The sequence below is a fragment of the Bombina bombina genome, chromosome 7 (assembly GCF_027579735.1).
Source record: "Bombina bombina isolate aBomBom1 chromosome 7, aBomBom1.pri, whole genome shotgun sequence".
NCBI lineage: Eukaryota > Metazoa > Chordata > Amphibia > Anura > Bombinatoridae > Bombina > Bombina bombina.
Genome location: NC_069505.1, coordinates 619,896,246 through 619,913,919, shown reverse-complemented (window position 1 = coordinate 619,913,919; position 17,674 = coordinate 619,896,246). Strand labels below are relative to the sequence as shown.

The 17,674-nt window shown below is 41.5% G+C and overlaps 1 protein-coding gene across 2 annotated transcripts in view; it reads right to left on the bottom strand.

Annotated features, from left to right (window-relative positions):
* LOC128635622 (zinc finger protein 432) overlaps positions 1–17,674 on the bottom strand; it is a 56,752-nt gene that overhangs the window by 18,161 nt on the left and 20,917 nt on the right. For both annotated transcript variants that reach the window (XM_053688690.1, XM_053688691.1), the window contains exons 3-4: positions 14,385–14,483; positions 4,439–4,528 (exon numbers count right to left, since the gene is read on the bottom strand). In XM_053688690.1, coding sequence (XP_053544665.1) covers positions 4,439–4,528; positions 14,385–14,483 — 189 coding nt within the window. The remainder of the gene's footprint in view (positions 1–4,438; positions 4,529–14,384; positions 14,484–17,674) is intronic.

Here is a 17,674-nt window from a genome sequence, read left to right as displayed (position 1 = left end):
GTAGGATGGTTCGAATAGTCTCCATCTTGAAGGATGGGACCCTGAGAAATTTGTTTAGGATCTTGAGATCCAAGATTGGTCTGAAAGTTCCCTCTTTCTTGGGAACTATAAACAGATTTGAATAGAAGCCCTGCCCCTGTTCCTCCTTTGGAACTGGGTGGATCACTCCCATAACTAGTAGGTCTTGAACACAATGTAAGAATGCCTCTCTCTTTATCTGGTTTGCAGATAATTGTGAGAGATGAAATCTCTCCTTTGGAGATGAAGCTTTGAAATCCAGAAGATATCCCTGGGAAACAATCTCCAGAGCCCAAGGATCCTGGACGTCTCTTGCCCAAGCCTGGGCGAAGAGAGAAAGTCTGCCCCCCACTAGATCCAGTCCCGGATCGGGGGCTACTCCTTCATGCTGTCTTAGAGGCAGCAGCAGGCTTTTTGGCCTGTTTCCCCTTGTTCCAAGCCTGGTTAGGTCTCCAGACTGGCTTGGACTGGGCAAAATTTCCCTCTTGTTTTGTAGAAGAGGAAGATGAAGCTGCGCCACTCTTGAAGTTTCGAAAGGAACGAAAATTAGTCTGTTTGGTCCTTAACTTGTTGGACCTATCCTGGGGAAGGGCGTGGCCTTTTCCTCCAGTAATATCAGAAATGATCTCCTTCAGTCCAGGCCCAAATAGGGTCTGCCCTTTGAAGGGGATCTTGAGAAGTTTAGACTTTGAAGTGACATCAGCTGACCAGGATTTAAGCCATAGTGCCCTACGTGCCTGAATGGCAAAACCTGAATTTTTAGCCGTTAGCTTGGTTAAATGAAAAACGGCGTCAGAAATAAATGAATTGGCTAACTTAAGAGCTTTAAGTCTGTCAAAGATATCATCTAACGGGGTCTCTACCTGTAAAGCCTCCTCCAGAGACTCGAACCAGAAAGCCGCTGCAGCAGTGACTGGGGCAATGCATGCAAGAGGCTGGAGAATAAAACCTTGTTGTATAAAGATTTTCTTAAGGAAACCCTCTAATTTCTTATCCATAGGATCTAGGAAAGCACAACTGTCCTCGACAGGAATAGTTGTACGCTTAGCTAGGGTAGAGACTGCTCCCTCCACCTTAGGGACCGTCTGCCACAAGTCCCGTGTAGCGGCATCTATAGGAAACATTTTCTTAAAAGCAGGAGGGGGAGAGAACGGCACACCTGGTCTATCCCATTCCTTAGTAATAATTTCTGAAAACTTCTTAGGGATTGGAAAAACATCAGTGTAAACAGGCACTGCAAAGTATTTGTCCATTTTACACAATTTCTCTGGGACTACAATGGTGTCACAGTCATCCAGAGTCGCTAAAACCTCCCTGAGCAACACGCGGAGGTGTTCAAGCTTAAAGGGACATTATACACTCATTTTTTCTTTGCATAAATGTTTTGTAGATGATCTATTTATATAGCCCATAAAGTTTTTTTTTTTTAAATAAATGTATAGTTTTGCTTATTTTTAAATAACATTGCTCTGATTTTCAGACTCCTAACCAAGCCCCAAAGTGTTATGTGAATACAGTCAGATACCTTCTCCAGCTTGCTCCTGTTTGTGTAAAGGGTCTTTTCATATGCAAAAGAAGGGGGGGGAGTGTCTTATTTGCCACTTGCAGTGGGCTTTCCAGCTGCCTTTTCAACAGAGCCAAACTGACAGCTTCTAAGTAAGTTTTTAAACAGTTTTCTACTGGATTTTTATATCGGTATCTGTGCATCTTATTCTTTATAGTAGTGTCTATTACATGCAGTTATATGAATATTTGTGTATACTGGATTTTTATATCAGTATCTGTGCATATTATTCTTTATAGTAGTGTCTACATGCAGTTATATGAAAATGAGTGTATACTGTCCCTTTAAATTTAAATGCTGTCATTTCAGAGTCAGACTGAAGTAACCCCTTCCCTGAATCAGAGAAGTCACCCACAGATAGAAGCTCTCCTGCTTCAACTTCTGCACATTGTGAGGGTATATCAGACATAGCTACTAAAGCGTCAGAGAGCTCTGTATTTGTTCTAGCCCCAGAGCTGTCTCGCTTTCCTTGTAACCCTGGCAGTTTGGACAATACCTCTGTGAGGGTATGATTCATAACTGCCGCCATGTCTTGTAAGGTAAACGCATTGGACGCGCTAGATGTACTTGGCGTCCCTTGAGCGGGAGTTATAGGTTCTGACACGTGGAGAGAGCTAGATGGCATAACCTCCCTTTTGTCAGTCTCAGAAACCTAAGGTGATAAATCTTTAAAAGCCATAATATGGTCTTTATAACTTATAGAAAGGTCAGTGCATTTGGTACACATTCTAAGAGGGGGTTCCACAATGGCTTCTAAACATAATGAACAAGGAGTTTCCTCTATGTCAGACATGTTTAACAGACTAGTAATGAGACCAGCAAGCTTGGAAAACACTTTAATAAATGTGAAAAAGGCAATAATAAAAAACGGTACTGTGCCTTTAAGAGAAAAAAACTACCACATAAACTGCAAAACAGTGAAAAAAAGTAGTAAACTCTACGAAATTTTTACAGTGTGTATAAGGGACTAAAGCAGCATTGCACCCACTTGCAAATGGATGATTAACCCCTCAGGCCCAAAAACGAATTAGAAAAACTTAAAACCTGTTAACAAACAGTCAAACACACTGCCACAGCCCTGCTGTGGCTCCTACCTGCCCTTAAAAACGATTTTTGCAGGAACAAAACCCTCTATAGAGGTCCTATAAGCCAGAGGACTCCTTCAGGGAAGCTGGATGTCTCCGACTGAAAACGAAAATAGGCCCCTCCCACCATGCACTCAAAGTCAGAGGGCCTTAAAAAAGTACTCCTAGGAGTAATCTAACAAGCCATGTGGAAATTAGGCCCCAAATAAAGATTTATCACCCTCAGAGAAAAAACATTTTTATTTATAAATCATGCAAACGTTTTTACACTAAGTAATATAGGTATTAACATGAATATTATCCCTTTTTTGCAAGCATGATCCCAGTTGCTGTTAAATCACTGTATCAGGCTTACCTTAAATATACCAGGCACCGTCAGCATTTTCTAGACCTTATCTCTCTAGAAAAAAATATACTGAACATACCTCAAAGCAGGCAATCTGCAGACCGTCCCCCCAACTGAAGTTTTCTTTCCATACTCTTCAGTTATGTGTGAGAACAGCAATGGACCTTAGTTACAAACCGCTAAGATCATCAAACCTCCAGGCAGAATTCTTCTTCTAATTTCTGCCTGAGAGTAAAACATTACAACGCCGGTACCGTTTAAAAATAACAAACTCTTGATTGAAGGTAAAAACTACACTAAGTCACCACATATCTCTTGATACTTCATTTCTTGTCGAGAGCTGCAAGAGAATGACTGGGGGTGGCAGTTAGGGGAGGAGCTATATAGACAGCTCTGCTGTGGGTGTCCTCTTGCAGCTTCCTGTTGGGAAGGAGAATATCCCACAAGTAATGGATGAACCTGTGGACTGGATACACCTTTAGAAGAGAAAATGATAATAGGAATAAATTAGAAAGTTGCTGCTCTATCTGAATCATTAAAGAAAACAAAATTGGTTTCAGTGACCCTCTTGAGTAATATTTAAAGGAACATGATTCAGATAAAGCAACAATTTTAAAGGGACAGTCAAGACCAGAAATGTTGTTGTTTAAAAAGATAGATAATCCCTTTATTACCCATTCCCCAGTTTTGCAAAACCAACACTGTTATATTAATTCACTTTTTACTTCTGTGACTAACTTGTATCTAAGCATCTTCTGACCGCCCCTAATCACATGACTTTTAGTTATTATCTATTGACTTGCATTTTAGCCAGCCAATTAGTGCAGTGTCTGCCACTAGCCACGGGTGTGATCACAATGCTATCTATATGGCCTACATGAGCTTGCTCTCCCCTGCTGTTAAAAGTAAATAAAATAGAGGCGGCCTTCAAGGGCTTAGAAATTATCATATGTGCCTCCCTAGGTTTGCTTTCAACTAGAATACCAAGAGAACAAAGCAAAATTGTTGATAAAAGTAAATTGGAAAGTTGTATAAAATTACATGCCCTATTTGAAAAATGAAAGGTTTTTTGGACTTGACTGTCCCTTTAAGCAAATTTCCAATTTACTTCTATTATCACATTTGCTTCATTCTCTTGGTATGCTTTGTTGAAAAGCATACCTAGGTAGCCTCATGAGCTGTGAGCCAGCTGCTGATTGGTGGCTGCACAAATATACCTTTTATCATTGGCTTACCAATGTGTTCAGCTAGCTCCCAGTAGTGCATTGCTGCTCCTTCATTAAAGGATACCAAGAGACTGAAGATAATACAAGTACATTGCAGAGCTTTATAAAACTGTATCCTCTATCTGAATCATGAAAGAAAACATTTGGGTTCCATGTCCCTTTAAGAGGTTTCTCTCTCTAATTCCCTTTCGTTACTCACTTGTGCAGTTATTTCCATGGGTTTTTCTGTCCTGAGCTTCCGGTAGATTTTTTATTTCAATGAGTTCAACATCAGACATTTCCTCATTACCTGTAAATAAAAACAATTAAAGGGACACTCAAGTCACAATAAACTCAGACAGAGCAGCAGTCTTAAGACAATTTACTTCCATGATCACATTTTATATTCACACTTTCTGAGCATGTGCAGAAGCTAGTCTGTGATTGGCTGATGTCTGTCACATGATACAGGGGGCCGGGAAATGGGAGAACAAATGAGCAGTAGATTTTTATTTTCTGACAAATGTATTGAAATCGGTTTTATTGCATTGTCTTTTTATAATGCGCTTGCTAATGATGTAATTCTGCAAACACAGACATTTTATAAGCATTTAACAGTCATTTTGTATCTTAAAGGGAACCCAAACATTTCCTTTGTGATTCAGACAGAACAGATCATTATAGAATGTTTAACCAATTTACTTATCAAATTTGCTTTGTTCTCGTGTTATTCTTTGTTGAAGAGATACCTAGGTAAGTGTCTGGAGCACTAAATGGCAGGAAATAGTGCTGCCATCTAGGGCTCTTGTATACGGATAACATTCTTCCAAAACTGCCGCCATATAGTGCGCCACACACGTGCACGTGCAACTGAGCTTACGGCCCTGCTTTTAAACAAAAGATACCAAGAGAACGAAGAAAAAACATAATTTATGCTTACCTGATAAATGTATTTCTCTTGTGGTGTATCCAGTCCACGGATCATCCATTACTTGTGGGATATTCTCCTTCCCAACAGGAAGTTGCAAGAGGATCACCCACAGCAGAGCTGTCTATATAGCTCCTCCCCTAACTGCCACCCCTAGTCATTCGACCGAAAACAAACAGAGAAAGGAGAAACTATAGGGTGCAGTGGTAGTTTCAAGTTAAAAAATACCTGCCTTAAAATGACAGGGCGGGCCGTGGACTGGTTACACCACAAGAGAAATAAATTTATCAGGTAAGCATAAATTATGTTTTCTCTTGTAAGGTGTATCCAGTCCACGGATCATCCATTACTTGTGGGATACCAATACCAAAGCTAAAGTACACAGATGAAGGGAGGGATAAGGCAAGTACTTAAACAGAAGGCACCACTGCCTGTAAGACCTCTCCCCCAAAAATAGCCTCCGAAGAAGCAAAAGTATCAAATTTATAGAATTTTCAAAAAGTGTGAAGTGAAGACCAAGTCGCCGCCTTGCAAATCTGTTCAACAGAGGCCTCATTTTTAAAGGCCCATGTGGAAGCCACAGCTCTAGTAGAATGAGCAGTAATCCTTTCAGGAGGCTGCTGGCCAGCAGTCTCATAAGCTAAGCGGATTATGCTTCTTAGCCAAAACGAAAGAGAAGTTGCCGAAGCCTTTTGGCCTCTCCTCTGTCCAGAGTAGACAACAAACAAAGCAGATGTTTGACGAAAATCTTTCGTAGCTTGTAAATAAAACTTTAAAGCACGAACCACATCAAGATTGTGTAATAGACGTTCCTTCTTTGAAGAAGGATTAGGACACAATGACGGAACAACAATCTCCTGATTGATATTCTTATTAGATACCACCTTAGGTAAAAACCCAGGTTTGGTACGCAGGACTACCTTATCCGTATAGAAGATCAGATAAGGAGAATCACATTGTAAAGCAGATAACTCAGAAACTCTATGAGCCGAGGAAATAGCTACCAAAAACAGAACTTTCCAAGATAAAAGTTTGATATCTATGGAATGAAGAGGTTCAAAGGGAACCCCTTGAAGAACTTTAAGAACCAAATTTAAGCTCCATGGCGGAGCAACAGGTTTAAACTAGGGTTGCCCCGATACCGATACTAGTATCGGTATCTGTACCGATACCAAGTATTTGCATGAGTACTTGCACTCGTGCAAATGTACCGATACTTAAACCGATACCTCTACTTCCTACCCATATGCTACCTTGTGGCTTTTTTTTCAAACTGCATGTTCCCATTTCATTTTAAACTGGAGAGGAGACTAAACTAAAAATTGTTTACTATTGTTCTGCCAATACAAATTGCTGTTATTTGTATTATTGTTGTAGAGATCACTGTACCTCGTTCAGACAAACCCCTGAAGTACTGGGCAGTTAATAAACAGATTTCCAGCTCTGGCTAAAATGGCCCAAAAATATATTTCTGCCCCATGCAGTAGTGTGGAAAGTGAAAGACTGTTCAACTTAGAGTCGAACCTCCATACAAATGTCAGATTGATGTTATATAACAGCTCAACAACCCACTTGCATCACCCCTTTAAATTTAATATCTTATTGTAATATTTTTTATTTATAAACATGTTCAGTGAACTTTGTGACAAATTGTGACAAAACTGTTTTATTATTTCATAATGTCTTTTGAATTACAGTCCTCTATAATTATAAAGAAGGAATCTTAAATAATTATTATTACTGTATTGTGCTTGGTAAAATGTCACATGACATTAAAAAAAAAAAAAGTATCGGTAATTGGTATCGGCAAGTATTTGAAAACAAGTATCGGTACTTGTACTCGGTCATAAAAAAATGGTATCGGTGCAACCCTAGTTTAAACACAGGCTTGATTCTAACTAAAGCCTGACAAAATGCCTGAACGTCTGGAACATCCGCCAGACGCTTGTGCAAAAGAATAGACAGAGCAGAAATCTGTCCCTTTAAGGAACTAGCTGACAATCTTTTTTCCAATCCTTCTTGGAGAAAATATAATATCTTGGGAATCCTGACCTTACTCCATGAGTAACCCTTGGATTCACACCAATAAATATATTTACAGTGTGTATAATAAGCTAACAGAGTATTGCACCCACTTGCAAATGGATGATTAACCCCTTAGTTAAAAAAACGGATCAAAAAAACGATAGACGTTTTTTTAACAGTCAAAACAAACTGCCACAGCTCAGCTGTGGCCCTACCTTCCCAAACAAACGACTTTGGAAAGCCTAAGAGGCCTTTAGAGAGGTCCTATAGCATTCAGGGGACTCCTGGAGGAAGCTGGATGTCTCAGTCTGTAAAAGTAACTGTGCAATAAAGCACTAAAATAGGCCCCTCCCACTCATGTTAAAACAGTGGAAAGCCTCAGGAAACTGTTTCTAGGCAAATTTAAGCCAGCCATGTGGAAAAAAACTAGGCCCCAATAAAGTTTTATCACCAAAGCATATATTACCTCTAAAAGTAAGCATGATACCAGTCGCTATTAAATCACTGTATCCAGGCTTACCTTACATAAATCTGGTATCAGCAGCATTTTCTAGCTTTACATCTCTAGAAAAAAATCTTTAACTGCACATACCTCATAGCAGGATAACCTGCACGCCATTCCCCAGCTGAAGTTACCTCTCTCTTCAGTTATGTGTGAGAACAGCAATGGATCTTAGTTACAACCTGCTAAGATCATAGAGATCACAGGCAGATTCTTCTTCTATTTTCTGCCTGGGACAAAATAGTACAACTCCGGTACCATTTAAAAATAAACTTTTGATTGAAGAAAAAAACAACTAGGTTTCACCACTTCTCTCTTACTACCTCCATGCTTGTTGAGAGTTGCAAGAGAATGATTGGATATGGCAGTTAGGGGAGGAGCTATATAGCAGCTCTGCTGTGGGTGATCCTCTTGCAACTTCCTGTTGGGAATGAGAATATCCCACAAGTAATGGATGATCCGTGGACTGGATACACTTTACAAGAGAAATTGATAATAGAAGTAAATTAGAAAGTTGTTTCAAAAAAAATAACGCTCTGTCTGAATCATGAAAGAAAGAAATTCTGTTTCATATCTCTTGCATAATTTTGCACATCAGGAGCACACCCCTTAAAAGCCTTCTGAGTATGTTTATCTTATATTATATTACAGAACTTGACAAACCCAGGAGCCTGGAAGTCACTGGCTCCAAGAATTTTACCCTGGGTTCCATAGAGCTATATACAAATGTCTTGCTCCTAAATATTCTTCCTGACTCCTAAATTACAGATTTGCTGACCCCTGTAACATAATACACTCACCTGCACAGGTATCGGACTGGACTTCTACTTGCTGACTCCTACATTACAGATTTGCTGACCCCTGTAACATTATACACTCCCCTGCGCAGGTATCAGACTGGACTTCTACTTGCTGACCCCTGTAACATAATACACTCACCTGCACAGGTATCGGACTGGACTTCTACTTGCTGACTCCTACATTACAGATTTGCTGACCCCTGTAACATAATACACTCACCTGCGCAGGTATCGGACTGGACTTCTACTTGCTGACTCCTACATTACAGATTTGCTGACCCCTGTAACATTATACACTCCCCTGCGCAGGTATCGGACTGGACTTCTACTTGCCGACTCCTACATTACAGATTTGCTGACCCCTGTAACATAATACACTCACCTGCGCAGGTATCAGACTGGACTTCTACTTGCTGACTCCTACATTACAGATTTGCTGACCCCTGTAACATTATACACTCACCTGCGCAGGTATCGGACTGGACTTCCACTTCCTGACTCCTACATTACAGATTTGCTGACCCCTGTAACATAATACACTCACCTGCGCAGGTATCGGACTGGACTTCTACTTGCTGACTCCTACATTACAGATTTGCTGACCCCTGTAACATAATACACTCACCTGCGCAGGTATCGGACTGGACTTCCACTTCCTGACTCCTACATTACAGATTTGCTGACCCCTGTAACATTATACACTCACCTGCGCAGGTATCGGACTGGACTTCTACTTGCTGACTCCTACATTACAGATTTGCTGACCCCTGTAACATTATACACTCACCTGCGCAGGTATCGGACTGGACTTCTACTTCCTGATTCCTACATTACAGATTTGCTGACCCCTGTAACATTATACACTCACCTGCGCAGGTATCGGACTGGACTTCTACTTGCTGACTCCTACATTACAGATTTGCTGACCCCTGTAACATAATACATTCACCTGTGCAGGTATCGGACTGGACTTCTACTTGCTGACTCCTACATTACAGATTTGCTGACCCCTGTAACATAATACACTCACCTGCGCGGGTATCGGACTGGACTTCTACTTGCTGACTCCTACATTACAGATTTGCTGACCCCTGTAACATTATACACTCACCTGCGCAGGTATCGGACTGGACTTCTACTTCCTGACTCCTACATTACAGATTTGCTGACCCCTGTAACATAATATACTCACCTGCGCAGGTATCGGACTGGACTTCTACTTGCTGACTCCTACATTACAGATTTGCTGACCCCTGTAACATAATACACTCACCTGCGCAGGTATCGGACTGGACTTCTACTTGCTGACTCCTACATTACAGATTTGCTGACCCCTGTAACATTATACACTCACCTGCGCAGGTATCGGACTGGACTTCCACTTCCTGACTTCTACATTACAGATTTGCTGACCCATGTAACATAATACACTCACCTGCGCAGGTATCGGACTGGACTTCCACTTCCTGACTTCTACATTACAGATTTGCTGACCCCTGTAACATAATACACTCACCTGCGCAGGTATCGGACTGGACTTCTACTTCCTGACTCCTACATTACAGATTTGCTGACCCCTGTAACATTATACACTCACCTGCGCAGGTATCGGACTGGACTTCTACTTGCTGACTCCTACATTACAGATTTGCTGACCCCTGTAACATTATACACTCACCTGCACAGGTATCGGACTGGACTTCTACTTGCTGACTCCTACATTACAGATTTGCTGACCCCTGTAACATAATACACTCACCTGCGCGGGTATCGGACTGGACTTCTACTTGCTGACTCCTACATTACAGATTTGCTGACCCCTGTAACATAATACACTCACCTGCGCAGGTATCGGACTGGACTTCTACTTCCTGACTCCTACATTACAGATTTGCTGACCCCTGTAACATAATACACTCACCTGCGCAGGTATCGGACTGGACTTCTACTTGCTGACTCCTACATTACAGATTTGCTGACCCCTGTAACATAATACACTCACCTGCGCAGGTATCGGACTGGACTTCCACTTCCTGACTCCTACATTACAGATTTGCTGACCCCTGTAACATTATACACTCACCTGCGCAGGTATCGGACTGGACTTCTACTTGCTGACTCCTACATTACAGATTTGCTGACCCCTGTAACATAATACACTCACCTGCGCAGGTATCGGACTGGACTTCTACTTCCTGACTCCTACATTACTGATTTGCTGACCCCTGTAACATAATACACTCACCTGCGCAGGTATCGGACTGGACTTCTACTTCCTGACTCCTACATTACAGATTTGCTGACCCCTGTAACATAATACACTCACCTGCGCAGGTATCGGACTGGACTTCTACTTGCTGACTCCTACATTACAGATTTGCTGACCCCTGTAACATAATACATTCACCTGTGCAGGTATCGGACTGGACTTCTACTTCTTGACTCCTACATTACAGATTTGCTGACCCCTGTAACATAATACACTCACCTGCGCAGGTATCGGACTGGACTTCTACTTTCTGACTCCTACATTACAGATTTGCTGACCCCTGTAACATAATACACTCACCTGCGCAGGTATCGGACTGGACTTCTACTTTCTGACTCCTACATTACAGATTTGCTGACCCCTGTAACATTATACACTCACCTGCACAGGTATCGGACTGGACTTCTACTTGCTGACTCCTACATTACAGATTTGCTGACCCCTGTAACATAATATACTCACCTGCGCGGGTATCGGACTGGACTTCTACTTGCTGACTCCTACATTACAGATTTGCTGACCCCTGTAACATTATACACTCACCTGCGCAGGTATCGGACTGGACTTCTACTTACTGACTCCTACATTACAGATTTGCTGACCCCTGTAACATAATACACTCACCTGCGCAGGTATCAGACTGGACTTCTACTTGCTGACTCCTTGTGCGGTACTTTGTCTATTGTACCGCACCATGTGTATATACGTTGTGCGGTACTTTGTCTATCGTACCGCACCATGTGTATATATGTTGTGCGGTACTTTGTCTATCATACCGCACCATGTGTATATAAGTTGTGCGGTACGTTGTCTATCGTACTGCACCATGTATATATACGTTGTGCGGTACATTGTCTATCGTACCGCACCATGTGTATATATGTTGTGCGGTATTTTGTCTATCGTACCGCACCATGTGTATATATGTTGTGCGGTACTTTGTCTATTGTACCGCACCATGTGTATATACGTTGTGCGGTACTTTGTCTATCGTACCGCACCATGTGTATATATGTTGTGCGGTACTTTGTCTATCGTACCGCACCATGTGTATATACGTTGTGCGGTACTTTGTCTATCGTACCGCACCATGTGTATATATGTTGTGCGGTACTTTGTCTATCGTACCGCACCATGTATATATACGTTGTGCGGTACTTTGTCTATCGTACAGCACCATGTATATATACGTTGTGCGGTACTTTGTCTATCGTCTGCACCATGTGTATATATGTTGTGCGGTACGTTGTCTATCGTACCGCACCATGTGAATATATGTTGTGCGGTACGTTGTCTATCGTACCGCACCATGTGAATATATGTTGTGCGGTACGTTGTCTATTGTACAGCACCATGTATATATACGTTGTGCGGTACTTTGTCTATCGTACAGCACCATGTATATATACGTTGTGCGGTACTTTGTCTATCGTCTGCACCATGTGTATATATGTTGTGCGGTACTTTGTCTATCGTACTGCACCATGTATATATACGTTGTGCGGTACTTTGTCTATCGTACTGCACCATGTGTATATATGTTGTGGGGTACGTTGTCTATCGTACCGCACCATGTGTATATATGTTGTGCGGTACGTTGTCTATCGTACCGCACCATGTGTATATATGTTGTGCGGTACGTTGTCTATCGTACCGCACCATGTGTATATATGTTGTGCGGTACGTTGTCTATCGTCTGCACCATGTGTATATACGTTGTGCGGTACTTTGTCTATCGTCTGCACCATGTGTATATATGTTGTGGGGTACGTTGTCTATCGTACCGCACCATGTGTATATATGTTGTGCGGTACGTTGTCTATCGTCTGCACCATGTGTATATATGTTGTGCGGTACGTTGTCTATCGTACTGCACCATGTATATATACGTTGTGCGGTACGTTGTCTATCGTCTGCACCATGTGTATATACGTTGTGCGGTACTTTGTCTATCGTACCGCACCATGTATATATACGTTGTGCGGTACTTTGTCTATCGTACCGCACCATGTATATATACGTTGTGCGGTACTTTGTCTATCGTACCGCACCATGTATATATATATTCAGGAAGCTCCAGTACTCTCGGCTGTTAAGTTACAGTTGTGATCTGAAGCTTCAGGCATCTCCTGCATATGGCGCCGGAGTGCGATCGGTGCTCCTCCTCCATATGAACAGACGCCTGATCGTTACAGACGGTGACACTGTGTGTGTCACCATCTGTAACGATCATCTGCTGGAGCCGGCGGCGAGTGGGCTAGGGATTTTTTTTTTTAAAGGGACAGGTAGGGATGGGGCAGCTACACTACAGAAAATGTGTTTGGGGGGCGGGTCCACTATACTAAAGAAAAAACAAACAAACAAATAAAGAGGTTTATAGGTACTGGCAGACATAAGATGGCGGCAATAGTTAGGGCAGGGGAGGTTAAAGGGACATGAAACCCAAAAAAAAAATTCTTTCATGAGTCAGATAGAGAATACAATTTTAAACAACTTTCTAATTTACTTCTATTATCTAATCTGTTTCATTCTCTTTGTATCATTTTTTGAAGGAGCAGCAATGCACTAATGGTTTCTAAATAAACACATGGGTGAGCCAATGACAATCCGTTTATATATGCAGCCACCAATCAACAGCTAGAAGCTAGGTTCTCTGCTGCTCCTGAGCTTGCCTAGATAAACATTTCAGCAAAGGATAACAAGAGAAGGAAGCAAATAAATAATAGAAGTAAATTGGAAAGTTGATTACAATTCTATTCTCTATCTGAATCACAAAATAAATGTTTTGAGTTTCATGTCCCTTTAAGATAGATGTTTGGGGGGGGGGGGAGAATCAGGGAGGTTTGAGGGTTAGGGCAATGCTACATTGCAGAAAAAAAAAATTAATTTATTGTCAGACTGTCTGCCAGCACTTAAGATGGGAGTGACCAGTGGGGGAGGGAAGAGAGCTGTTTGGGACGGATCAGGGTGTGGGGAATGTCAGGTAGGAGGGTAATCTCTACACTAAAGGTAACATTTACCTTTTAAGCTACATAATTAACCCCTTCACTGCTGGGCATAATACACGTGTGGTGCGCAGTGGCATTTAGTGGCCTTATAATTACCAAAAAACAATGGCAAAGCCATATATGTCTGCTATTTCTGAACAAAGGGGATCCCAGAGAAGCATTTACAACCATTTGTGCCATGAATGCACAAGCAGTATGTAAATAATTTCAGTGAGAAACCAAAAGTTTGTGGAAAAAAAATAAATAAGTATGTATTTGATCGCATTTGGCGGTGAAATGGTGGCATAAAATATACCAAAATGAGTCTAGATCAATACCGTGGGTTGTCTACATAAATATATATAGTTTTGACAGGTAAATAAAAAACAAAACAAGGGTCTATTTCTGTTTGAATGGAGTGATAGCAAAAATGCTGAAAAAGGTTTTCTCAGAATGTCCCGGTAGTGAAGGGGTTAAAATGTACTGAATTAATTTGCCAATGTCACATGATTATACAGTGATTTCCCTCAGACTGTAATGTATGAGTTTTAAGCTTCGGTTACAAGTACTGTAGCTCAGGTCACCTCTGGAACTTGCAATATGCGTATTATGCACAGACAAGTTATTGTATTAAATGTATCATAGACTCTCTCACCTGCACCGGTGTCTGACTGAATTTCAACTTGCTGAACGTCATCCTCGTTCTCTTCCTTTACAATCACAGACAGGCAGACTAGGTTTTCATCTGTAAGTCCTGTTAATACCAATAGATACACGGTCTTGTAAAGATTTACTTCATTATAATGCATTTTATTAAACAATGAATTGTGAATTATACAATATCATACAGAATTACTGTAATGCACATTTAATAAAAGAGAAATGGCAAGCATTTGTTATATTGTACAAAATAATATCTTGTATATATCACTTGAAGGGAAGCAGATGTTTTAACAATAACTACAGGGCCGGGCTGGGAATAAAAAGCAGCCCTGGAAAAATATGAAGACCTATTTTCCGTCGAGTCAGTAGAATGCACATGCCCCATATTACTGGGATACTCCTTTCCCAATATTTTTTTTTGAATTAAATTATATTACTTTGTATTAAATAAAAATGCAACATTGATTTTATATAGACCCCATACAACCCCTTTAAATTGTAGCTTTCCAGCCCCAGCTGCTGCAGCCCACTGGGAAATCTCCTGGTATCCTAGCAGGCAAATCCGGCCCTGAATAACAAGAAGGAACCATTGATGGTGCAGGGGAATTGTGCGCCAATGGACAAATATAATTGCCAAACTATACAATCTGGTTCCTCTGCACCTTTGCCAATTAGGCAGCAGCTGGTACCTGGCTCCAATTAGAAAACAGATGCCACATTACAGCAAAGTAATAACCAAAGTACATGTAGACGTGGATGGAAATAAAAGGGCCCCTATCACATTCCTCTCTTTCTTCTCGATTGACTCCCAAACAGAGAATGTGCAAAGTTAAGTTGCATAAGAAAAATTAAAGGAGCATTACAGTAATTTTTTTATAAATGAAACAGAAATAATTTACTGGAATTCAAACCATTTGCATCTTTGCAATTCCCAATAACGTCCCCCAATGAAAAAACTAAATTTATACTTACCTGATAAATTTCTTTCTGGATATGGAGAGTCCACAACGTCATCAATTACTAGTGGGAATATCACTCCTGGCCAGCAGGAGGAGGCAAAGAGCACCCAGTCATTCAACTGAAGGGAAATGGAAAAAAGAATAACACAAAGGTGTAGAGGTGCCTGAGGTTTGGTCAAAAAATAACTGTCTAAATTAAGGGAGTGGTTGTGGATATACGGAAATAAATTTTTTTATCAGGTAAGCATAAATTTTGTTTTCTTTCTTAAGATATGGAGAGTCCACAACATCATCAATTACTAGTGGGAACCAACACACAAGCTAGAGAACACGGAATTACTAGGGAGGGAAAAAGACAGGCAGACCTAAACAGAAGGCACCACCGCTTGAAGAACCTTTCTCCCAAAAGAAGCCTCAGCCGAGGCAAATTTGGAAAAAAGTATGCAGAGAGGACCAAGTTGCAGCCTTGCAAATCTGTTCCACAGAAGCTTCATTTTTGAAAGCCGAAGAAGAGGAAACAGCACTCGTGGAATGAGCTGTAATTCTTTTAGGAGGCTGCTGTCCAGCAGTCTCATAATCATAACAAATTATACTTCTCAACCAGAAGGGAAAGAGAAGTAGCAGTAGCCTTCTGACCTTTACGCTTTCCAGAGAAACAAAAAAACAGGACAGAGGACTGGCGAAAATCCTTAAGTTGCCTGTAGGTAGAATTTTAGAGCATGCACAACATCCAAGTTGTGCAACACACGTTCCTTATGAGAAGGAGGACTAGGACATAGAGATGGAACAACAATTTCCTGATTAATATTTCTATCCGAAACCACCTTAGGAAGAAAATCCAACTTAGTACGAAGAACTGCCTTACCAAAGATAAGGTAAGGCAAAACACACTGCAAAGTCGAGAGTTTCGAGACTCTCCGAGCAGAAGAAATAGCAATAAGAAACAAAAGCTTCCAAGATAACAACTTAATATCTATGGAATGCACTGGCTCAAACGGAGCCTGCTGCAAAACTTTAAGAACAAGGTTAAGGCTCCAAGCAGGAGCAACAGATTTAAACAAAGGCCTGATTCTGACCAGGGCCTGACAAAAAGATTGAACATCTGGCACATCCACAAGACGCTTGAGTAACAAAATAGATAATGCAGAAATCTGACCTTTTAGAGAAATGACTGACAATCCTTTCTCCAGACCTTCCTGGAGAAAGGACAACATCCTAGGAATCCTGACCCTACTCCAAGAGTAGCCTTTAGATTCACACCAATAAAGGTATTCACGCCATACCTTATGGTAAATTTTTCGAGTAACAGGCTTGTGAGCCTGGATCATGGTCTCAATGACCGACTAAGAAAATCCACACTTAGACAGAACTAAGCGTTCAATCTCCAAGCAGTCAGCTTCAGAGAAACGAGATTTGGATGGAGGAATGGACCCTGAGTTAGAAGGTCATTCCTCAGAGGCAAAGTCCAAGTTGGCAGACTGGACGACATCTTCACTAGGTCTGCATACCAGATCCTGCGATGCCATGCAGGAGCTATTAGATTTACTGATGCTCTCTTCTGTTTTATACGAACAATGACTCGTGGAAGGAGCGCAAACGGAGGAAACAGGTATGCTATACCGAAATCCCAAGGAACCGCATCTATAAGGGAGGCCTGCGGATCACTTGACCTTGAACCGTACCTTGGCAGTTTTGCGTTCTGCTGAGACGCCATCAGATCCAACTCCTCCAGGTTAACCCTCAAATGGGGGATGCCGAACACCTCCGGATGGAAAGCTCACTCCCCGGATGAAATGTGCCCTGAGACAGATGGTCCTGAGAAAGCCACCACGGGAGAGAGTCTCTTGTCAACTGGTCTAGATCTATCCTCTGAAACAAATCTGAATGGTCTCCGTTCCATTGTCTGAGTATACATAACTGCAGAGCTCTCAAATGGAATCGAGCAAAGGGAATGATATCCATGGAAGCAACCATCAGACCAATTACACTGATGGCAGAACAGTAGTCTGCAGAGAGAGGCAAAAAGAAAGAATCTTTGATTTTCTGACCTCTGTCAGAAATATTTTCATAGCTATGGAATCTATTATGGTCCCTAAGAACACTACCCTTGTAGCTGGAACAAGGGAACTCTTTTCCAGATTCACTTTCTATACATGGGAACGTAGAAAAGACAACAATCTCTGTATGAGAGTTTGCTTGTTGAAAAGATGGCGCTTGAACCAATATATTGTCCAGGTAAGGCGCTACTGCAATTCCCTGAGACCTGATCACTGCCAAGAGAGCCCCCAGAACCTTTGAGAAAATTCTGGGAGCTGTGGCAAGG